At 39.3% G+C, this 24923-nt stretch overlaps 1 protein-coding gene across 2 annotated transcripts in view; it reads right to left on the minus strand.

The window, feature by feature from the left end:
- Nucleotides 1-22688, minus strand: part of LOC134530487 (CBP80/20-dependent translation initiation factor) — a 152098-nt gene extending 129410 nt beyond the window's left edge. The window contains exons 1-3 of one of the 2 annotated variants that reach the window (XM_063365334.1): nt 22545-22688; nt 22137-22220; nt 4594-5479 (exon numbers count right to left, since the gene is read on the minus strand). In XM_063365334.1, coding sequence (XP_063221404.1) covers nt 4594-4719 — 126 coding nt within the window. In that variant the 5' untranslated portion in view covers nt 4720-5479; nt 22137-22220; nt 22545-22688. The remainder of the gene's footprint in view (nt 1-4593; nt 5480-22136; nt 22221-22544) is intronic. The other variant, XM_063365336.1, reaches the window with a different exon arrangement.
- Between the last annotated feature and the right edge of the window lie 2235 nt (nt 22689-24923).

Here is a 24923-nt window from a genome sequence, read left to right on the forward strand (position 1 = left end):
AGGCGTCGAAATCTTTTAATTACTCGTGTCCACATTCGCGGACACGAGTTTGCACTTTAACACGTTCCATTCAGACGTCATCTATTCAACAGTGCTGTCCAACGAGTTGTTACGATGAGATGGATTCAGGAGAAACTCCAACTACCCCTAAACATAAATAAAGATTACTTCTAGATTCTGATTTAACAGTTTTATTGGGGATTGAGGTTACAGTTCAGACTGTGTTTGAAGCTTAGGAAGGTCAGATATTACAATAAATTCAAGGATTTTCCAACGAAAAATGCAACCCAAATAAACTAAGAACTCTCCGTAGTTCGTGTTAACTGTAGTTGCAATGTCGCTACACATGTCGTGAGCGAAGCACTGCAACTATTACAAACGGCAATAAGACACAGCGATCAATAACAGATCCCACTGCACTGTTGAAAAATCTTCACCTTCAATTTACGAAGAACGTTGTTTACAAATTATCCAGGGATCGTCGTAAATTTACGGACACAGAGTTAAACTACTTTGGACATGAATCTGAAAAGATATTCTTGGTACGTAAAATATATATACATATTTAAAAAGTGGTGAAGTGTACATAAGAAAATTCTTCTTTTGTCCACATTTTGTTTGGAACGAAACATACAATTCGGAAGTCGATGAAATACGGCAGTTATTTGAAATTGCGAAGAAATCTTGGTTTATTTCAGGTGAGTTCTTGGTTGAAAAGTCCGTTACTTTGCTGTGGATTGCGAGAGTGCGTGAGGGGTGAGGGGTCGGCGCCGACCCTGCTGCGCGGGAACTGACCCGATGTCGCCCTTCAGCCCGGCCAGCTGGGCGCCCGCCAGATCGCGATGGACGCCGGCGACGAGAATCGCGGTTCTGCGGCGAGCGGCGAGAGCTGCACACCAGCTTCTCGCGGCATCGTCTGCGTTTATCCGAGGCGCACGTCCACCGCCAGCACACCAATCACAGCCGTCCCGTGCGGAAGAAAACCCGTCCTGAATGGCCCGGCCGAACAGGGCGGTTGCTTCTCTTGCAGTCGACCGCCAATCACAAGGGAACAATTGCTAGCGCGGGCATACCTTAATGCATACCTGCCAACTTTGGCCAGTCCAAAAGAGGGAGGTTTTTTAGTGGAGTAAATACTTGTTCCCCCAATAAAGCGGGGTGTCCGGGGGCTCTCCCCCGGGAAAATTTTGTTTTGAAGACGCAAAATAGTGCTTTTAAGCATATTTCTAAGTAAAAATTATAAAAAACAGCTGGTTGAAATTGTAATATTTTTATTGGGCTTGTTGCTATTTTTAAGAATTGTCTGCACGTGCCTACTGTGGAGAGTTCAAAAGAGAAAGACTTTCCCATTTACAAAATATAGGGTAGGCAGGGCCACAAAAAGAGGGCATATAGTACGTGCACACCATATAAAAACAAATTTAAAATTTACTCATCTTTAACGTGCGTTAATTCTAGATTGTTAAATTTTTTTTCCCAATTTTCAATTAACATCTTTAAGTTTCTTGATATTTACTATGCCTAAATAAGTCCTATGTCATTATCAATATTTTATAGAAATTTACTTTACAAAATGCAGCATGTTCACCTTTCCTCGATTGCAAAATGCACGGAAATTCGTCACTGAATGTCTTCTTGTACACAGCAAGATACTTCACTGTAGGCTTACTTAGCGCCATTTCTATTAAATCCCTATTGCGGAGTAGACCTACAACTAAACAAAAATACTCATCACGCAACTGCTTCACAAAATAATATTTTTATGAATACACCGTTGAATAAATTCAAAGACTATAATGCTAACTCTACACTTCGTCTGTGAGCACAGACGCGAACAAAGGCGAATTTGTTCAGGCACAAACTAACAATTCACACATAGCCGGCTTACAAACCGAAGCGAATTTGGGCACGAATGTAAACAGTGGTATCATAAACTCATTAATTCAGTCCGTCTTTATTTTAAACCACCACCACCGAAAACACAGTTTTCAATGTTGACAACACACGCCATCTTGGAAAACAAATGAAACCTTTTTCTGGTTGGCTAACAAACACCAATGACGAACGTGTACCAAAACAGCTCCCATAATTATCGTAAATAACTACGTTTCTTTCTACGCTTAACCAAGAGTTTTAGCCGACAATTGTGGGCATTGAGGCTATTAAAATAACCACACGTTATGGTACGAACTGTAGATACTAAACGCTTGTACGGAATAATGGTACAAACATATTAATACTATAAATTTACGGCATTAAAAACTTCAAGAGAAACAGAACCAAAAAGCGGGAGATTTGAATGACAAATCGGGAGGGCGGGAGAAAGGTTATAAAATCGGGAGTCTCCCGCCTAAAGCGGGAGGGTTGGCAAGTATGCTTAATGCTAGGGGCATGCAGATTTCGCGAAAAGATTTTGAGACTATATGAAAATTAAAACACTACAGCATCGTCTGTGCTTCGTGATTGGGTGAGTTTCTCCCAGGTACATATCGATTGTTACAACACCAATCACAGTGATTCAGTGCGGAAATAAACGCGTCCTGAGTGGCCCAGTCGAATAAGGCAACGACTTCTCTCGCTAGACGGCCGCCAATCACAAGGAAGAAACGTTAGGTGCGGGTATGCTTTGTTGCAGTCTAATAACTGTTCAGATCATTTCGCGAAAAATGCCTGCCCCTACCTATTGCAATCCAATGAGCGGTCGGTTTTGTTTGTTTGTTTTTTTTTTCCCAAAGGGTACGTGCCCCTGAAAACGCTTTGAAGCCAGTAACTAATACATGCACTTCTAGTGCAATGTTTGTTGGACATCACTGGCTGGTCGAGGGAACTACTATCCTAGAGTAACAGTAACAAAATAAAAGTGTATTTTCTGACGTCTATGTATCCTGCACTTCTCATCCGGTATTTAAAAAAAAAATGTTCAGCATATCTCAGAAATATAACGCTATATCATGAAATTTAAGCACACTGACATATTCATTTTGTGTCAACACACTTACATACTTACACGACTCACAATTTTACAAATTGAGCGTTCCTGATGACTTTGACACAATAGTCAGAGATGATATTTATCGAGGAAAAAACTTGAGTATTAGATAGGCATCAATACACTTTGTTCACACATTTGCAACCAGTCTTTTCTTATTGGATCTTATCAGCAAAACAAGATTGCAATTAACTCAGCCAATAAAAAAAACCTACGTTTGACCTGACATAACAATGTCACGTAAAAAAAAAATTCTTCTAATCACAAGAGCAAGAAAAATTACAGGATCTTGCAGTATATTTTGGGCGCTAAATATTTTCAATTTCGATCATAACATCAAACTTTAGTAGATTGGTATGGGCAATAATTTTCCGCGAAACCAACAACGATCACTAAACTGGGACATAGTACTGTATGTCTGCGCCAGCAGTTTCTCCCTTTGGCCGAGGTCTGTAGAGGAAGCGATTTCTTCATTTGGCATGGACATTCAGAACTTGTTTCCTTCCGCACTGAGTGCCCATGATTCGTGAGCTGACAGCAGACACGTATCTTAAAGATACTCAGCCAATCACGAATAACAGAGATTTAACTCACATCATTTCTCGAAATATTCTAGAGTAAAATCAGTGCCAGTATAAATTGACAACACCGAAAAAAACTATTTATTTTCAACTTAGTTATAAATAAAATTTTATTCTAACTGTAACAGGACGGTTTTACTATTATGAAAAACACTATGAAGTCTAGACTGATGACTTTTGCTTGTTCGTTTTCCTAATTTGACTTCGTAGCACAAAGTTTGCCCAGTAAAAGCTAAACGCTAATTATTAGTGGTGTTTAAAAGAGTTATCATAATAACAATGTTACAGTCACGCAGGTAATTTAAGGACTAGAGTGTCTTCAAAAAATTGGACTGGAAAGTTTCGCGAATTCGTTTGCGAATTTTACTTTAGCGATTATACCTGAAAAAAGATTTTTACACGCCCTGTGAAACTCTTGAGTCAACATCACACCCCGCTTCACCAGAAGCGGAAAATCGTGCGCAACTCAGTCAATCATAAACCGGGATTTTCAAGACGGCAACGACCAATCACAAAACGGCACCATCTTGAATAACGTGGCGAGTAGAATCAAGTGTCTCGATACTGTCTCGAAGGCGAACTGAAGGCACCGTCCAGTATTAGATTCAGTTCTGGAGTCAGAAGCGTAAACGCCGACCCCAGGAAATTGCATCGGCCGGTTGAGGGCACGATATAGTGATTTATTAAAGCACAAGCCAATCCGTGATTTACGATAGGATTCAAATATAAAATCAACAATAATAATTTTAAATTAGTCGTAAATATAACCTTAGCAGCCAAGTTAAATATGGCTTTTTTTTTTAAATTCAAATATTGTATGTTTGTCTGATCGCGCAACCACTGCACTGTCTTGTGTTTTTACCCTGAGTCTAGCCGGAGCAAGGACAAGACAGTGCAAAAGACGTAACTGTTGATTCAGTTATAGGGCGGGTCACGACCGTTAACGAATACAAGTTCCAAGTTCGAAGCGAAATTCAACCATCTCTACTCATAAAAAAATACTGGACAAAGGGCGTGATTTACCTGGTGGTGGTGCTGCTGACGGACGAAACTCCTCTCCCTGGTGAATTCCACTTTGCTGTGACTCCTCCTCAGGTCCCCCGCTGTCTCCTGGTACTGCTGCTGTTGCTGCTGCCCCACCCCGCTCATGCCCGCCGACACTCCGAGGGCAGTCCGCCGCGACGCACCAATCACGACGACGCCCGCGCCGTCCTCCGCTCAGCCTGGCTTCCCGCCCGCACTTTCCTCAGAAAGACCCAGAAGCAGTCCGCGGTCGGCGAGGGTTGTCTCGGGCGACCGCCTCCCCTCGCGGCTATACGGCAGTGCCAAGGCGTGTTTGATCTTCCCCACCAGCGAAGTCACCTTCCTTGGAAAGGAGGAGAAGCCCAACCCCAAATATATGTCTTCCTCAGCACGCGGCCGTCAGCAATCGTCTAGAACCTTTTCCTGCAAATTTTTGGATTCCATCTTGTTCAGCCAGCTCGAGAGATCCAGTTCTTCAAACGCAGCACATGCTGATGATCACTTCGGAAAATTTTGCAGTCGATCAGCATCCAAAGAGTCACAGTGTTGTTCAATTACGAGTTGCAGGGAGAGGGTAAAAAGAAAAAAAAAAGCGACACTACATTCTGCTCAACAGTTTTCTCCTGTACCGTATCCACATGGTTCTGACAAGCTTCTTAGCTGAAATGATGGCCAGAAGTAATTTTATGGGCGGAGACGCAACCACCAGGTACTTCGTAACGAGTGGATTGAAGCTTCTTGGTTGGAACAGTAATGCAAAGCGCGCTTGAAATCTTATGAAAATCTACGAAGCAGCAAAAAAACTAAAAGCAACATCGAAGGCGTAATACTTTTTTCTATCTTCCTCCGGTACCATCATGCCCAAGGTTTAGAACAAGGTCCTTTCCTGAAATAAAAGAAGAAGAAAAATTAGAACACTATTTTTGTTTTGTTTTCTTGAAACTTAAACTAGGACTTTCAAATAATATTAAAGTATGTCTGTAATTTTTTCTGATTTTTTCTGTATCCATGTATTTTGTAGATACCTTAGTCTGTGCATTACTGTATAACGTAACACCCCAGCTTTAAATCATAAACGTTAGTGACTCAGTACTTAAATGAATTCGAAACATCTCGAAGGTTGGGCGCAAAACATGGGTGGTCTGACCTCTACACTCATATGTAGACGAGGATAAGAAGTGAATACCCTAAAAGTTTAAATATACACAAATCGGTATTTATTCAAGACAAAAGAGCGTATAAACAAAAATAATCTGTACAATGCTTGTTTGCGTAGGACCTATAGAATTTTTTTTTGCTACTACGTTAAAATTAATTGCTGGTCTGTTAGTAATTTGCACAAATTAAAGATTTTTTTTTATTCTGGAAATTACTTTCACGAAAATACTTTGGTATTTAGAATTTTAATTGGTAAATGTGAAAAATTAAATATTAAAGCAATATGAAAACAATAAGTATATACTAACTAATTATAAAATTTTGTAAGGTAAATTCTATGTTTATAATATTTTAAATCTTAAATAAAAATATTCAAATACAAATAATTTTCAATATATATATTTTTTACTTAGTCTACATGCGCAGGTATTTCGAAGTTTATATTTCTACAGGTTGGAACAAAAATGATCACCGTCAATTTTAACCAAATTGCGCCCTTTGCATTAAGGGTTGATCGTTTCAAAAATTATTTCGAAAAATGTTTTCGGTAATATTCAGAAAGTTTATAACAACTTTAAACGGATTTGATACTGCACCTATGCTTTTTGTTGTTGTTGTTGTTGTTGTTGTTGTTGTTGTTGTCGTTGTTGTTCTGGATGAAGGTAAAAAAAATTACTTTGAAATTATTCTTCGTGAAATTACAAATTTTTTCCCAATTTTATTTATATAAATAACTTTTGTATGTTGTACAAGTGCCATTTTTTGTTTCATGCAATATTTTCAACGTCTAATATTTGAATATTTTTTTAACAACACAATTTTTTGTTTTGAAAATTAACTCTTAAAAAGATATAGACCTATGAGCATAGTCTTTTGCACAATAGAAAGAGAGCAAACAAAGCCAGAGCAACAAAGTTTCTTCTGAAAGCAGATCTTAAGTCTTACTACTTGAAGTTCAGTTAGGTTGGGAAACCTATAACAAATTTGTTGGATCGGAACTCTTAACTCGTTAACACCCCCCCCCCCCCATATTTTTTTTCCTTTCCCTCCTCCACCCACCCAACAAAAAAAAATTCCCGTGAGTAAACCATTCTTGCGTCGCTTCGCTCGCTTTCTATTTGGAAAAATCTGAAAACTACGCTAAAGTGATTTTTTTTTCTTTAAAGAACGTGTTTTGTATATTCGAACACTCGGAGTTGAGTACTGTAATTACTTTTTTTTTCTTTTTCACTTTACGTTTTTAAAGCAAGAAATGAACGTTTCAATTGGGGATAAAAAAATTAGTTTACTTAGCAGCACAATATTTCGGGTATAACATAACATGGTTACTGTAAAATTCCCAAAAAATTACTGGTACCAAAACAATCCTTTGTGTCCAAATAATTTAATACCTTTAAGAATTAAATAGACTAAAATGTTTTAGAAAACATTTTTTTTCCTAAATAAAAACTGAAATGCAGTGTCATACTATGAAATAAAATAATGAATCATTTATGTAATGTTAAAAATTGGGTATCAGTCATTCGTTTTGAGTTGTTGTAGCTGCTGTTATTCAAATTTTTTTTCATGTAAAAAGAACGGAGTCGTTAATTATATTTTAATATTCTAAAGTATTAAATTTTTCTTCGCCTCTTACTTATTCATAACAGCGTTCTTTTCCGCGAAAAGATTTCGAGACTAGCTGAGCGTAATTGGTTAAGTTTCATCCAGGCACATGTTTACTGTTAGTACGCTACCGTATTGCAGTCTAATAGACGATTAGGTTATTTCGCGAAAAATGCATGGCCATAATAGGCGTTGCTTTAACTCTTCCAGGTTTTCCCACTTTTGTATGTACCGAATTTGAAAACAGTTCCTTACTTTTGATAAAGTTTATCAGTTTCGTGATAAATAATGAGCGGTTTGAAGCTTTTCGCCCTGTCGCAGCACCTTGGAAACTTTAGCACTTTGACAGAGAACGAAACACACCGTAGACTGCACACGAGGTTGTCAGAGGGTGGGGAGAGAAGGTTCGAGGGAGGCAGCAGAAAATGACCTAGCTGATGGGCGTGCGACGCAGGCTATTCTACGGAGAAGAGCTGAACATTTCTTCATTCATGCCTTGTTTCCGTAAACGACCCACAGACGTGTTAGCATCGGAAAGGCAGTCCACTGGCCGCACTGGCGGATCCTGATTTGGGGGGGGGGGGGGGGGGAGAGCGGCAAACCCCCCCCCCCCCCCCGAACCCTGAATAATTTTCGTATTTTCTCCAAATCCTCAATCATAGTTTACCAAACTTACTAAAGTATTATTTTACTGCAGTGCTATAGATAATATGACGTCTTTTAACCACAAAATACAAATACTAAATATTTCAGTACTAAATGTACTAAAATTATATCATAAAATGTAATTTGGCCCTCACCTGACCATCATTCTGGATCCACCCTTGAGCGACCGAGGGCTTAAGGGCCCCGCCTACCCGGGCACACACACGGAGCGCAGAGCTTCAGGAACAACAACGCGATTTCGAAACTACTCAAGATATCCGAGCGGGGTCTGCTTACGAAAAACATTTAAGAGTTCGCCGAGGGCCGAGAAGGAATTTTGATTTTGGATTAAGTTTTTAAACTGTATTTTTAGAATAGTTAAAATGGCTAAAACGCACGTTTTCAGAGTAATTTTTAGGCGTAAAACAACTTGTACAGATTCTTGAAAGCACTTAAGGGACTTGCATGACACCATTATCTTCATTTCTCCGCATTATAATGTTACGGTTACCGCTCAAATTTCACAGTTATCCTGTGACGACGAGAAGACTGCGCGCCAGTTCAGAGACTTGCGCTTAGAGGCTACACCGCGCTGGAAGCACTAGAGAGCGTCGCGCTTATCATCCCGCCTCACTAACACAGATACACCCCCTGACGAGGCGGGCCCCTTAATAAGTCTTAAGAGTGTTGATTGGTCGATTACAAGGTAAAATACTTGGGCGGGTTACACGTTATTCTAACTTATTGTTATTGAGACTGACTAAAGGTATTCAGGGCTGTGTCACGTGTATACGTGCAAACCTAATGAATCGGAAAACACAACCGAGCCTCCAAGGACAGAGCACGCCTGCATAGCAGATATTGATATTCTACAGCAGCGCTGCGCCGTTTCCTGGGCCGGGACCTAGTAAGGCGCGGGCGAGAGGCGGCAGGTCGCGGCGACAGACGTCGAGTCGCCTGGTTTGGTCGCCGCGCGCCGCTGCCGGCAGAGCGCTCGCGCGTGAGGTCGCGCGCGGTATTCCGGCCACGGAGCGGCGACTCTACTGGCGGCGCGCGGCCTCTTGCCCCCCGCACGCGGGCTGATCGCGAACACTCGCGGAGATCTGCGGTGTTCGCCACGCTCTGCCGCGTTGTACGATTACGAACCAACGTGCGTTATGATCCGCGAGGCTTGTGAGCCACGGTATAGTGACGTGAAAAGGCCAGCGTTCACTGAATAATTAACACGTTGATTAAATAAAAAAAACCGTGTCAGTGAAATATGGAAAATTTGTTTCACTTATAAATTAAATGTACTTCCTTTTTAGATTTTATTTTTATTTCTGGTATTTAAACTATCGCTGATTTGTTTGATAATTATTTAATTTAAATTGGAGTAAAATGATTTTGTGTCGCCAACATTGCAATACCTGTGTAGCGCAATGAGTTTTTCCGACCCAGTCGCCACTTCGGCTGCGTTCCGTTACCTCCATCAAGCGCACGATGCGCACAGAGCGGCTGGGCCTCAAACACGCACAAGCAAATTCCAGTGTGACTTTGAGTGGATCGTGGAGGACAACGAAATCACTTCGGACAATTTTTAGTCTTTGTTACTCTCGTGCGCGCAGTTTTCACTTCAGCGTGATAGATAGTGATAGCTAGGGATAGGAAAAATTCGCGGGTTCATTTCGCGACAGGCTAGAATACAAATAGTTATACCTCAGTGCTGTCTCTGCTATTGGCTCACAACTCACCTGGATGACTCTAGGCCAATTAGAAACGCCCGACCAAAGCTTTATCGAATCACAGGCTGCTACGTTGGGACGTCTCACAAGACGGCAGCCAATGGGTGGGTGACATTTGACCGAGTGTACGTAGAACTATGGAGTTCATCCTGCAGGTCATTGAACCCGCGAATTTTTCCTATCCCTAGTGATAGCGATCAGTAGGGCCTTGCACATTTCACGAAAAGATACAGAGACTAGTTATAAGTTAAAACACTGTAGCATCATCTGTGTTTCGTGATGGGGCGGGTTTCTTTCAGGAACGCGTCGATTGTTGCAACACCAATCACAGTAATTCAGCGCGGAATTAAACGTGTCCTGAGTGGCTCGGTCAAACAAGGCAATGACTTCTCTCGCAGACAGCCGACAGTCACAAGGAAGAAACCGCTGTTGCGGGTATACCGTGTTGCAGTCAAATAGGAGTCCAGATTTATTCGCGAAAAATGCCTGCCCCTAGCGATCAGTGACCACGTGTAGCGACAGTTGTGGTTCGAGGGACAATTTGACTCTTGGTGGACTTGAACACATTTTCGTTAGTGTTTTCAACTTCTCTCTCTCTCTCCCCTCCCCCCAATTCACTATATGATCGGTAAGAAGCTCTTCCCGCACTTGCCTTAGCCAAAGAGAATGCAAATGCTGTACTATTGAAGGCACGTTACTGACCTAGAAATGACAAAGCCCTGTTGAAAGACGGCTCTATTATATTACAGTAATCAGAAGGATCTTCAATGTTTTGAAAAATATCTTGGTACGATGAAACATTTTCGCGAAATGCAAGGCGAATCTTAACAACGGCCTTCTGTAATTGAAACGGTTAATAATGAACTTAAAAAAAATTAAATCTACATGAGATGACAGTTTTCTTTCTTCAAATATAAATAAAACTAAATATATTACTTTCTCTGTCAACATTTCTGGTCAGCCTATCGAACTTTAACTTAAATTTCATGTATGTAATGAAAAAGCGTTAAGTGTAAGAAATGCAGAGTCATAAAAAAGTACACGATATAAAATACTTTGTAGGTATACTGCTCGACTCTTTTCTAAAATGGAACAAACATGTTTCGTTGCTTACAAACCAAATTAGAAAATTTTTGTATAAATTCGTAGAACTAAGATACATATGATCTATTGAAGAAATTATAATTTTTTACTTTGCTATTTTTTAGTCTGTTAGGCAGTATGACATTCTGGCCTGGGGATGAATGAGCAAAACGTATATTAAATCACTTATTACAATTCAGAAACTTATTCAACTAGCCATTAAAAAAATCCGTACGTACCCATCCCAGGAATTTTTTAAACATATAAGAGTATTTTTAATAAAATATTGTATACTAGAGCTGTAAAACGAGTATGTATCGAAGGGAAAATCAGTTAAATTATGTATCTCATAACTGTCCTGCACGGTACAGACAGAATATAAATTTACATATTCTACTGCTTCATAAAACAATTTCAGAGAGATATTTAGAATTTATTCTTCCAAAAATTTTAGTTAATAATCTTGAAAAATTAAAAAAATATATACCTATATTATATTGAAATTAAAATTTGTTTTCAATCTTTGGCTGGATGGTTGAACTGATTAAGAATCTTTTTAATGTTTTAGTAAGGTTATGTACTCGTACTTATTCCTTTAAACATTAATTTCTTACTTTTTTATGTAAATATTTTTTTCTGAAAATATATTATACTTTATACCTTGTATTTAAATTAATTGCTCATTTGAACTTTAAACTTTATAAAAACTAATGTAAGTTTTCTTAAGTTATTTTTTATTCATTTATTTGTCAGTTGTAACCAATTTTAAAATGTTTACATTAGTCAAAATACCACACTTAGATTAAAGTAACTAAAAGCACTCACACATAATCATGCTTTCGTGAGTGCTAGGTTTCCTGTTTAATTGAGTGAATTATTGTCAAAAAGGTAAAAGAGAGAGGAAAATAAATTAAATTAAATAAGTTTAGTGGGTGCATATTCAATGCAACGACACACGGAAATGTTTGATATTTCTCAGTTAATACTTACGTTTACCTCCAGCTCTTTGAAATCCAATTAATAACAATTTAATACAATTTAAATAAAAAATGTTATATCATACTGTAAAAAATAATACAATAATACAATAACAAACAGGAATAGAATATCTACCTTCTTATAGTTTCACTAAATTAAAAAGGACTCAGCGTGCAGATAGCCGGACTTCATAAAACTCTTGGATATCCTTACAAGTAGATTTCTAAGAAATACTACCTATTGTAGCCGTTACCACGGTGCGACTTAGGGAAAAATTTTATATAGTTTTTCGTTTCATGGTCCATAGACCCCAAAACCATCGTCAAGTAGGTATAACTCTTAACGTGCGTACATAAGTACACGCACCCATTTTTGTTTTGTTCTGTTTTAAAATAAATTTTTGAGTTGTTTATAAAAAAACTCATTGTATGACTCGACATAAATAAGCCAAGCTTTCATACCTCATTTCTGGAGAACTGCGGAATTCTGATTACTAGAGACCTGCAAAATTCGCGGATTCAATGACCTCGAGGATAGACTCTACTACACTCTACACACTCGGGCAAATGCCACCTGTTTATTGGCTGCTGACTTGTGAGTCGTCTCGACCGAGTGTCTGTGATTCGACACTTCTATGAGTGAGGGTCTCTAATTGGCCCTCATTACTCCAGATTAACAGTGAACCAATTGCAGAAGCAGCGCTAAGTTATAATTATTTGAATTGTAGCATATCACGAAATGAATCCGCGAATGTTGCAGGTCTCTACTGATTACTAGAGACCGGCAAAATTCGCGGATTCATTTACCTCTAGGATAGACTCCACAGTCCTTTAAATACTCGCGGAAATGACACCTGTTCATTGGCTACTGACACGTGAGACGTCTCAACTAGGCTGTCGATAATTCGGCACTTTATTGGTTTAGTGTTTCCCATTGGCTCACAGTTCCCCGGATAAAATGTGGGCCAATCGCAGAAGCGGTACGAAGGTATAGTTGTTTTGATGCTAGCCTATCGCGAAATGAATCCACGAATTTTGCATGTCTCTACTGATTACTGTTTGGGGACAGTCGAGAATGCAAAAGCTTGTACACTGGAACGTCGCTGGTCACTGTGTTACGGATCACTTGACCCGCCCAGAACGACTAGAAGTCAATGGAAAAACTACCAGGAAAGCATCTGCTGTGTGATAGCAGCCAAATAACACGCGACTTCGACTTGATCGTGCACACATTTGTGGATTATATCCTGAACAAAGGAAAATAACGGACATTTTTCATTTGTTTACTGTATGCACTCATTACAGCCTGGTGTAGCCCAGTTTCCACTGAAGCGCTCGTTGGGACGCGAACCAACTGAAAGTTCCTTTATACGGAGTGTTCAGGTTGGTTGGGACGGAGTGTGCAGAGAGAGAGAGAAAGAGAGATAGAGAGAGAGAGAGAGAGAAAGGGAGAGGGGTCGTCGGCGAAGCCCCACGCGCCGCCCCCTCCCCCCCCCCCTCCCCCGAGACCAAGAGGCAGCTCCCAAAATACGACTACGTGCGCAGAGCTCGGCGCTCGGCGGGTGCTATTTCAGGCACCGCCGTCTTGTCCAGGACCCAGGTTCCTGGTCGCCGCGACAGCATGGGCTTTCCCCCTTAGCCCGGGCTTATAAACTACGCAAGGAACGCAACACTCAAAAGGTTCGATAACAAACTTTTCAAATATTCGCTTGAATACTGCACAACAACGCAAAAACGCAACGCGAGCATTGCCCAGCACACAACTTCTGTGCGTTCGGCTTGCTTTAAATAGTGAAGTGTTCCGAAAACTTTTAAAGACGCAAAAAAATATGTATAGGGAGTATCGAAATTCGCGGGTTCGTTGACCTCCGGTACAGACTCCACAATTATACGTACACTCGGGCAGAGGTCATCCACTCATTGGCTGCTGTCTTGTGAGACGTCCCATCGTATAAACCTGTGATTCGATACACGTACAGCTTTGGTCCAGTGTTTCTTATTGTCCCAGAGTCAACCAGATTAATTGTGATCCAATAGTAGCAGAAAGAGGTATAACTAGGGACCGGAAAAATTCGCGGTTTCAATGACCTCTAGGATAGCCTCCATTGTCCTCTGCACTTCTCAAGTAAACACGCGTGTTCATTGGTTACTAAATTGTGAGTCGTCTCCACTGGGTAGCTTGTGATTCGACGCTTCTTTGGTCGATAGTCTCTCATTGGCCCAGAGAGCTCCAGTTAAACCGCGAGCCAATAGCAGAACCAGCAGAATTATACAACTGTTTAAATTTCAGCCTATCACGAAATGAATCCGCGAATTTTTCCGGTCTCTAGGTATAACTAATTTAATTTTAGCCTATCGCGAACTGAATCCCCGAGATCTTCCGGTCTCTAGTTATGTACAAAGAAAGCCACGAAATGTTTTAATTATATACGTGACGTTTTCAGCTGTTAGACTTCCACGCAGTTAAATGAAAATAACGCTTAAAAACCAAATTATTGACAATTTCGTATGTTTTCATGATATTCATTCATTAACAAAAGAGGACAGGGGAAGAAATTCGTTTTCTACTGTTCCACAATCTCAGTTTGTAGGGTTTAAAATGTTTGTTTTAAACAAATTATAACTTTTAGATGTGCTCAAATATTCTCGATAAAGAGCTATAAGTTGTATTTAAAAATTAAAATTCACTTCAATGCCGCGCAGACTACATTTTTATTTGTGTCTTCTCGCGTAGTAATTATCGATAAGTTTCCATGGGCGTAGAATACGTTGTTGGTTGGGAAGGGGGGAGGGGGGTGCTTGGGCTCCCCTTGGAATTAAGAAGCCCGTCTTTGCTTGTGTTGAATAATTGTGACTGTGAAACGGGTTTGACGAACATAAACGTCAATACTAGGTTTTGTGTACAACTTTCATTATATTTTTAATTTGTTCTGCATATTGCATGTATACAGGCCAGAATACGGGCAGTATACAACATGCAAGCACCCATCCATCGATGACTTGTGTCGGTTAAAACCCCTCGTCCACAACTCTCGGTGACCCCCCCCCCCCCCCCCCCCCCCTGAAAATGCTACAGACATATTTGCGCCCCTGCTTAAAGCATTCACACACTCCAATATAAAGAATAATAAGTCGCTACCTCCACCCCACCACACCATCAACACCCCCTGGGCGGGGCTCGAGTTCGACGAAGCAGTTTTTCACGACGACACTTGACGCCCCTTCGGCATCCGCCGAGACTATTGTCATCTCTGCCACTCCGCGTGTGACGCTGCGTTTAGCGGCGGGACAATGGCGCCGTTACGCCATGAAAAGGCCTCGCCCTCCGAGAACCGGCGCCCAGGGACCACTGCCACGTTAAGCGATGTTGCGAAGGCCGACACTTTTACCTTATTTTAACAAAGGCGAGTTGTCATTGACCAACCAACAACCCTTTAACCCTTTAAAAAAATGTGCTTGCCGTCGGTTTTTATACGCATATATTCAAATATGTATAAAAAAAATGTGAACGAGTTTTTTAGTATTCGCCGGTGATGTGTAACATCTTACATCGGTAACGAGTAAATGAATGTGTACTCGTGTTGTAAATACACTTATGATACGAAAATCGGACACTAAATTTTATGTATAATTCTTAAAAATGATGCCGAGAGTCATAATAAACTAAAATTGTGTTTTTAACTACATTTCTGGCCGCTATTTACATGTAGTTTCCACGCCCGCCGTTAGAATTCGCTGCCGGAGCAGTTAAGTCGACTATTGAATCATTTGATTATCAGACCGGAATTTGAATCTTTATAATGAAAGTGCTCGGAAAAAGTGAAAAATAATTGAAAAAAATACTAAAACCCAGGTTTGGACCTGATTTTCGACAAGTAATTTTATTAGAATACTGCCCATATTAATAAAATTCATAAACAGTTAATACTATAAAGTTTGCTATTGTCTTTGTGAACTTTGTGAACTATCCCTTCACAGATAGCAGTACCGTGGTAGTTACACATTTACGTTCCTTGCCTTCCGTCCCATTCACGAAATTACTCCTACTAAATGCTGTATACCGACGAGAGCTAACATGTTACACATCACTAAAAATGTTTATATATTCTTGACAGTTACCAAATGTAATAATCTTTTGGCGTTACACGCCAAAAGTGATTTAACGTGTCGGGTTTGACGGTATTTACTCCAGTGAGGGCTGGAACACAACTGACCGAGTTCCCATACGCCATTTCAACTTGGATGTGTTTTGGGAAGGAGCTACAAAAAGAGGCTGGGGCAACCCATCCCAGCATCATCGCCACCCACTGCCCCTTAACCTAATTAAGGCTAATCTGTGGTTGACTCAGAGGAAACCCCTTCCTAAGAGTCTCACGAGGTGCTTAACCAAGTCTTGTCACATCTCTGGGGCTCAGACAACCCAGAGAGCCTGTGGTCTGGCCGAGGTACATCCAAGTTATACTAGCTTTCCAGGGTAGTGCCGGAGCTGTATCGCCGCTTAGTGCGTCCGCCCGTCATCAGGGTGGGAGTTTATCAGGACGTGCTATAGGTGATCAGAGCCCCCATCTGCTAATACGAATCCTCATCAAGAGACCTGGGCCGTTAGAGGAAACCTCAGCGGAGGATCCCAGCATCACAATGGTCGTCCCGCACTACTGCCCACGTGTACTCGTCTGTCAGCCCGTGAGCTGGCACGGTAACTGCCACGGTTCGGGACGCGGGAGACGCCTTGAAAGCAGGTCCTGTGGGGCCAGCTCCTCGGATACCCCACCGACTCCGGTGCCCCGGAGCTTAACAGCGTTCTTTCATGGCAGGTTGTGTCCGTTTCCGCAGCAGAAACCGAGCACAGACTAACCTTTGCTATTTTGGCATGGGTTCTTCACAGTGTGCCAAGGCCTCTGGGACCCGACCCCCCAGGTAAGAACTCAAACCTTCTGTTGTTGCCCAAAGATAGGGCTTTTACACCCTAGATACCTCTTTCACAACATATGAGGACTCCCCGGCATAGCCTTCTTTGGTCAACACCACTGGTGCGACGAGGAGGAAGCAAGTTTCCTCGGTGTAGAGAGGCTATATATATATATTCACAGCATACACTCTTTCCGTGGATCTGATGGATTGCATTTCGGATACTAGAGCAGGCAACAGCTCCGACACCTCGCCGATATGCACGTCTCTCGTAGGATCAGACCCACTCCCAGCTATCAATTGTAACAGAATATAATAAAAATAAATATATTGTAAAAAGCCCTTGTATATATTATAACAAACACTGTGTAAAATAGACACCTACGACAAACACACCACCATTGCAGCTGCAGAAAAGGAATGTCATGATTTGTGCCCGAAGCTCTTTTTCCCCATGCTAAATCACATCAGGGGTAGTTTACGGTTAGTAAAATTTTCATTTGAAAATTCCCAGCCAATCTTGGAGAATAAACAATGAAACTATTCACAGATCTCAAGAATTTGCAAAACGTTTCTGTGGACATATAAAAAGAGAGATATATATATAAAGCCTAACAAAATGCATTAAAAATGTAATATTATTACGAGGATACTATAGGCGAGGCAACGAGGCAGACCAGTCGGCCTGGCGCCCTGACCAGCGGAGGCCCCACCTCCCGGACAGGTAGCTCCTGACTCTCTTCGGTAATACGATTAGGAGCGGCGCCTCTCTCCCTGCCTCTCGAGCGTTCGGCACGTTCCCAGAGCCCTGTCTGGTGAAGTGGCGTAACTGGGACGCCATTGTTCTCGGAGGTTCGAGCGTTAAGTCGGGGATTCTGATGACGCGACTCTCAGGAGGTCTACGAGACCTTCCCAGGCCGGAACTCGGCAGGCGTGTGAGAAGGAGGCCGGCAGGCGGCGAGTGGTGTGGGAGCGCCAGAGGCTGGTGGCGGAGCGGTCTGCGAGGCGGTGAAGTGAGGAGGACGAGTCCCTCCTTGGTGAGTTATAACCCTGCGGCGAGCGGGCTTCGTGTGAGAAGGCTGGTGCATCGGGGCTGTGTTGTGTGTGCGGCGGACGAGTGAGCAGTGCGAGGCAGTGCGTTGGGACAGAGGTGCGCGTTAAGAGAACAGCAGTAGAGAGAGCCACTGTCGAGCCAGAGCTTCAGTGGGGAGACTAAACTATGGACTAAAAGAAAGAGTGATTAATATGTGGACAGTCATATAAATTGTTGTATTTTAATTAATAGTGTAATTATTACTAATAACTAAAATTGTAGTTAATCAATTGGGCTATTTGTTCTGGATCTGTTTACCCACACGTAACAATATATGTTATGGAGCTTATCGACAAATGCCAAGGTTAGAGATTTGAAAACAATATTGGCGCAAAGAACACAACATAACAGAGAGCAAAACATTATGCGTAGGGGCGTGTGAAACAAAGAAACTGAAAGGCTGCACTGAGAGTCATTTTACGTAAGTAGTCAACAGGCCGTATGACAATGGTAAAATAACAGCAAGCTTCCAGGAGCAAAGGAATTGTGAAACATAAAGGGAAAGCTGATGATTTACATGCAGAGTTATGTACATGCATTATAGAAGCAAATAATTTAAGTACCTAATTAAGCTGTAAGGAACCACGAAACACAGTTTAACAGTAACTCCGAGCTATACTTACTCTTCAACGTAGTACTCATAATTCATTACATATCTAATCCAGCCATAGATGAAGATAGGCACGTACATCGTCTTATGAAAGTAACGTCATAGCCAAGAAATATGTCATAGTCAAGGAGTATAGTGGCTTGGGTCGCTCTTCAGTGACAAGGAAACGGAGAAGGATCACATAAACATAACCATACAGATAAGCTCGGCAATGCTGAGCTCCCATGTTGCTAGGTGTGATCAATAGAAGCCGAGTATTTGACTGCGATGGTAGCTATGTTTGACTATGTTATAAATACTTTAAAAAATTGTTTGAAGCACAAGAATATCTAGTGTTCTATTCTTACTTTGTGGTTTATTTTAATCATATATGAAAATTCTGCATATATATGTGTGTATTATATATATGTATTAATGTATATATATATATATGCAATCTCATTGGTTGTAATTTGTTACGTTTCCTTGCATCGTGGAAAGAAGACGCGATAGTGCAATGTACCGGGAGATCAATCTCCATTTAAGAGATCAGTTTCCGTTTCCGTGCCATTGTAGAACCGGCCTTAGAGAGTATAGACAACAAAAATCTAAGAATGGAACAGAAGCACAAATAAGAAGCAGATGTAAATGTGCGATTTCCTGTTCTAATAAGAGCAGAGCGACGGTGTTAATATATTATGTAACTCAACAGGAAACAGCTGCGACGATTATGAATATTTGTGTTTATGGTTTAAAAATCTACATTCTTTGTGAAACAAAGTAGTCGGTTAAGCCTAAACTTTTACATAATCTTTACGACCTCGTTTGTCATGATAAATGGAAAAATTGACGCTGTTTACACTTTGTATCCAATTCCATTTTCGAATAATATCCATACGATATTTATCCTAACACAGTAAATTCTAAATACCATATTTTTTTAGAAAATGTGAAACAAAATAGCATGGATTTAACACACAAAAATACTCAAGAAAATAACTGAATCTTATAAAAAAACGTTGTTGCAAGACTCATAAACATAACTTAAAAAATTTTTAAATCATAAAACTGAAGGGGAGAAAATCTATGTTCCCAGAGCTTCTTTTAGTCATGTACGTATTCATGCTTATCATAAAATCAATTGAAATTTTTAATAACTTGAATAAAAAATAATTCATATCTTTGCTGTGCGAACCTAAGTTTTTTTTTTTTTTTAAAAAATAATATAAACCCCAAGCTCATGTACTTTGAACTTTTCGCGAGCTTCCCATTTCAAATAAAGAAAAAGAAAAGCATAACAAATGAGACAAATAACAAAGAAGATGTAAGTTATGGCTGGGTTTATAAACTACGAAAGAAATGCCAGACGCCAAAGGTTCAACAAAGACGTAATAAAATAACCGTTTATAAACTACGCAATACGCAAAAAATGCAAACAAGCATCGGTCAACTTTCAACTTCTTTCGTTTCGGATTGCGTTTCCGCCTGCCATATTTGAAGCGAAGTGTTCCAAAAACATTTTGAAAGACGCAGATCCACGCGTACAAAAGGCGACGATTATGTTTTTATTTCACACAAACACACACACATTATATACTCTTTCACTAGTTAAACTTTCACACCGTGTCAGAAAATAACGTTTTAAATCAAATTATTGTCAGCCTAATATTTTTTAATGATAAATATGAATCATAAAAAGAACCCAGGCGAAGAAATTAGATTTTTACAAGTTTACAATTCCTGGAACAAGGAAGATGGTGAAAAAAAAAAATATAGTTTAAAAAACTAAAGAAACATGCTTTTAAAGATTATCAAACTAAAAAGTTTAAAATAATTTTAAAATTTAATTTATGACAATAGTATATAAGCAATACTAGTATAAATGAGAAAAAAGCTTGAGGCGCTTTGTGCCATATTTTTTGTATATTAAGCGCCCCATGCTTTTTTCTCATTTATACTAGTATTGCTTATATACTATTGTCATAAATTAAATTTTAAAATTATTTTTAACTTTTTAGTTTGATAATCTTTAAAAGCATGTTTCTTTAGTTTTTTAAACTATATTTATTTTTAACTTTTTAGTTTGATATTCTTTAAAAGCATGTTTTTTTAGTTTTTTAAACTATATTTATGTATAATTATCATAGGGAAATGAGTTACCGACACTACCTATTACCATCTGAGATAACTATTTGGAGTTGCAACGTCACAAAGAAATGGTAAAGTCTCTCCGAATCATTTACAGTTAATGTATGTATGGATATAAAAAAAATGTCACAAAGAAATGGTAAAGTCTCTCCGAATCATTTACAGTTAATGTATGGATATAATCTTAGAATTTACCGAAAAAAAAACACCATTTTTTTTTTTCGGAACCCACGATCGCTGAATTCGAAAGCTGACGAAGTCGCGCGCCTTAGACCGCTCGGCTAACGAACGTAATGGAATTGGTGGGACATTTTACAGTGATAAGGCACTCACTCTTAGTCGAGTTACAGACGGACAGACAAACAAACATACAGGTGAAGCTAATATACAGCATGTAAAATAAATATAGTTTAAAAAACTAAAGAAACATGCTTTTAAAGATTATCAAACTAAAAAGTTAAAAATAATTTTAAAATTTAATTTATGACAATAGTATATAAGCAATACTAGTATAAATGAGAAAAAAGCTTGAGGCGCTTTGTGCCATATTTTTTGTATATTAAGCGCCCAATGCTTTTTTCTCATTTATACTAGTATTGCTTATATACTATTGTCATAAATTAAATTTTAAAATTATTTTTAACTTTTTAGTTTGATAATCTTTAAAAGCATGTTTCTTTAGTTTTTTAAACTATATTTATTTTTAACTTTTTAGTTTGATATTCTTTAAAAGCATGTATTTTAGTTTTTTAAACTATATTTATGTATAATTATCATAGGGAAATGAGTTACCGACACTACCTATTACCATCTGAGATAACTATTTGGAGTTGCAACGTCACAAATAAATGGTAAAGTCTCTCCGAATCATTTACAGTTAATGTATGTATGGATATAAAAAAAATGTCACAAAGAAATGGTAAAGTCTCTGCGAATCATTTACAGTTAATGTATGAATATAATCTTAGAATTTACCGAAAAAAAAAACCATTTTTTTTCGGAACCCACGATCGCTGAATCCGAAAGCTGACGAAGTCGCGCGCCTTAGACCGCTCGGCTAACGAACGTAATGAAATTAATGGGACATTTTACAGTGATTAGCCACTCACTCTTAGTCGAAAGAGTTACAGACGGACAGACAAACAAACATACAGGTGAAGCTAATATAAAGCATGTAAAAAAAAGGGGGGGGGGGGGGGAGGGTTAGAACCACTTTACCCGCTCTTTGCTTTCAAATTCTTGATTTTTTTTTTAAATTTCGGGTGGTGGTTGGCCTGACGAGTTAGGGTGGATAGGGGGTGTCCATGCTTTGGTTGCGTGATGCGTCGTTATTATGTTACGTTCATTGCGTAGTTTATAAACACGAACCCGGCTTTAGAGTAGACAGGCCACAGGCGTTTGCAAGTATAATTATTTGCATCTGCAAGCATGAACACAATGCAAATTAAAGCAACACAAAAAAAAATGCGAAATCCAGGATTTACTTACATTTACAGAATTAAATTGACTAGGATGTAAGCTCATTGCACGAAGCTTACATAGAAATTTTTGAAACAAAAATACGAATTGAAAATAGAATTAAGAGTTATAACAATCCATGTACGCCTACTTACCAGTTTACTCGATAGTTATCCAAGTTTCGTTTCAAATTGTTCGGGAACTGCTGTCTTATGCAGATTTTTTAGTCGCTGTTTCAACTGAAAATGAATACAGGTACCTATTAATTTATTGAAGGATCATGCCTGAATACCAAAAATTCCAAACATAATAAAAATACAAGTATATATAACCGGCAGTGAAGCACAACAGACCAAATCAATAGAAAAATAAACATTAACGATTTTAAATAACGTTTGAAATATAATATTAATAATGGTAAATATATAATAAAAAGTAAGCAGAAGTATTAAAATTAAACTGTTAGCTAAACTTCCAACATTTATACAAAAAAAACTCCAAGAAACCCTATAGTAATTTATTTAATACGAGTACAAGATATACCGTGTTAACTGACAACTTACCATTAACGTGAAACAAAGTTTTAAGTTCGTAATCGAAAGGATGTCGTTCTAAAGCTTTTCAACCACGGCCCCTTCCATTTCGTTTTAAATGCCAATCGTGTGAGAGCAGCACGTGTAGGCGAAGTCCCCGCCTACTTCAAGCTTGGAGAAAGCAGAATTGAAACAGCCAAACAATGGCATTGCATAGATAAAACATACAAAATGTAGAGAGTCTAAATGAAATTAAAAACCACCATCTTGGATTCAATAGTTTTAAGTCAATACCTTAAATAAAAGTACAGCATTACGTTAATAACATAGGATTGGGTGACAAAAGTAACATATTTTTAAAACAGAAAACTGTGTTTTTTATTTTAATAATGTTACTATTGTATATTTTAAATATAACAAAATGTAAATTAAAAGATTTTAGATTGGTGTGACGACAGCGCCCACTTTTGTCACAAAAATACATAGAAAGAGAAGTAATTAAAAAATATATATAACAACATTGTTCTTAAAAGTATGTGAAGAAATTTATTGAAATTATTTTTTGGCAATAACATTTTCTATCGTTTTGTTTAAAAATTTGACTTCATTAATACACAGGAAGTATTTTAATGGAATTTCTGAAATCATAATGACCAGTTGCTACAAGTAATTTTTACTGCGAATTCATTGGAATTTGTTATTTAACTCATTTGTAGACATTAATATAACTGGTATAAAGGCCCTGTCACAGAGTGCAGAGTGAGTGCAACAAACACCTGCAGTGTAGCGAGTAGAATAGCCCAGTGGCTGATATATCGATAGCCACCCACATGGCTAATATGTGATGGCTCTGTGTGCTCCTCCACAAGAGTTTTATGTATTAGTCTGCTACTTGTAACTGAATTAAATATTTACTGTATTTTTTAAACATTTTATGATCTTATCTTATTTCAATAAATCTGTAAGTTTTATCCACGATGCGCTTTCGTTCATGAAAATGGCCTCAACCATCTTTTGTTTTCTGCACATTTTGCACGCGAAAGCGAACCCACATGGCATGGCGTCGCGCAGGGCCAGCTCAGTCATTGTTCAACTGGCGCAGAGGCTGGATATCCTCGCGCACAGCGGAGCCATCTTCTCTTTGCCGTCATTGTCTTTGGCTGTTATAGTAAGTTCATCTTTATATCTTTGTCTCCCTCTGTCTGGCCTCCATTCGGCTCAAAGTAAACCACGGCTACATAACTTAATTCTTTCATCATTTTATTAATGTGTTCGTAGTCGAGACTTCGAGTGACTCTAGTCGAAGTACCACACCACGTGGACCCCTCCTCGGTAAGTGGGGATTAACTACTGAACTTTTGGACATTGCCTATGGGCTAAATGTGCGCCTCACTTAATTAATAGTAATTTCAACTTGGGAACATTAGGACGCCTCATGTAGCCCTGCTCCGCCCAAGCTTAATACATAATTTCTCTTTCAGTGTAAACAGTGTAGTCGCTACCACAGGACAGTACATATCCAGTGTGAACTGATACATTGCCTGCATAGTAATTGTCAAGTATAATATTCGTCTGTTAGTTAATGGCATAATTTCTCTGTGTTTTCATAAAAATGTAATTCTGGGTCTCAAACTCTCGCTATGCATCTAGCCACCCTCACTTATGCTACCTATAGTGGGCGACTCATAATTAACATTGCCAGTTAGCACATGTGATGGGACGTGCTACAGCACCTTTTTGTTCAGGGCCATCTCCGTGGACAGCACCATGTACATAACCACCATTATGCATTAAACCAGACATCTTACAACCTGAGTTCGTAGTCATTCCGCATGGAACCATACCACCACATCCCCCCTGTTCCCAGCTATGGGCCTCACACCTATTCCTCAGAATCAACAATCTAGGTAGCCGGCGACCAGGGCTCAAATCTAGAACACAATCATTCAAAGGGCAACAGGCAGGTAAAGTAAAACTGTATTGTAGTGTTATGTTCCATAAACCCATGTGTAACAAGTGCCATCTTCATTAGTCATGCGCAAATATTTGTTGTGACTGTAATGAGATAAGACAATAGACGTTTTCATAACTTTACTGTTTCAACACCACAATATGACTGAAGGCCCAGCAGGCCATTCTTTTACAAAACAACAAATTCGCAACACGGAAATTACACCAACTTTACAATACTAAAAACACACTTACCAACTGTAACATATACAACAATATTAATGTTTTACATTAAGTTGTGTCGTCGCCTGGTTGACTAGTCCCTGAAATTATGTTATTTTGCCGGATACTCAGGGTTTTTTATGCACGGGAAGCTGAACCCATTACATGGGGCTGCCGCGTTTCCGCCTGTGACTGTATCTGTAGGGCGAAGCCAGGTTCCGCGCACTTATGCTGTAC

The sequence above is a fragment of the Bacillus rossius genome, chromosome 3 (genome assembly GCF_032445375.1).
Source record: "Bacillus rossius redtenbacheri isolate Brsri chromosome 3, Brsri_v3, whole genome shotgun sequence".
NCBI classification, from domain to species: Eukaryota; Metazoa; Arthropoda; class Insecta; order Phasmatodea; family Bacillidae; genus Bacillus; species Bacillus rossius.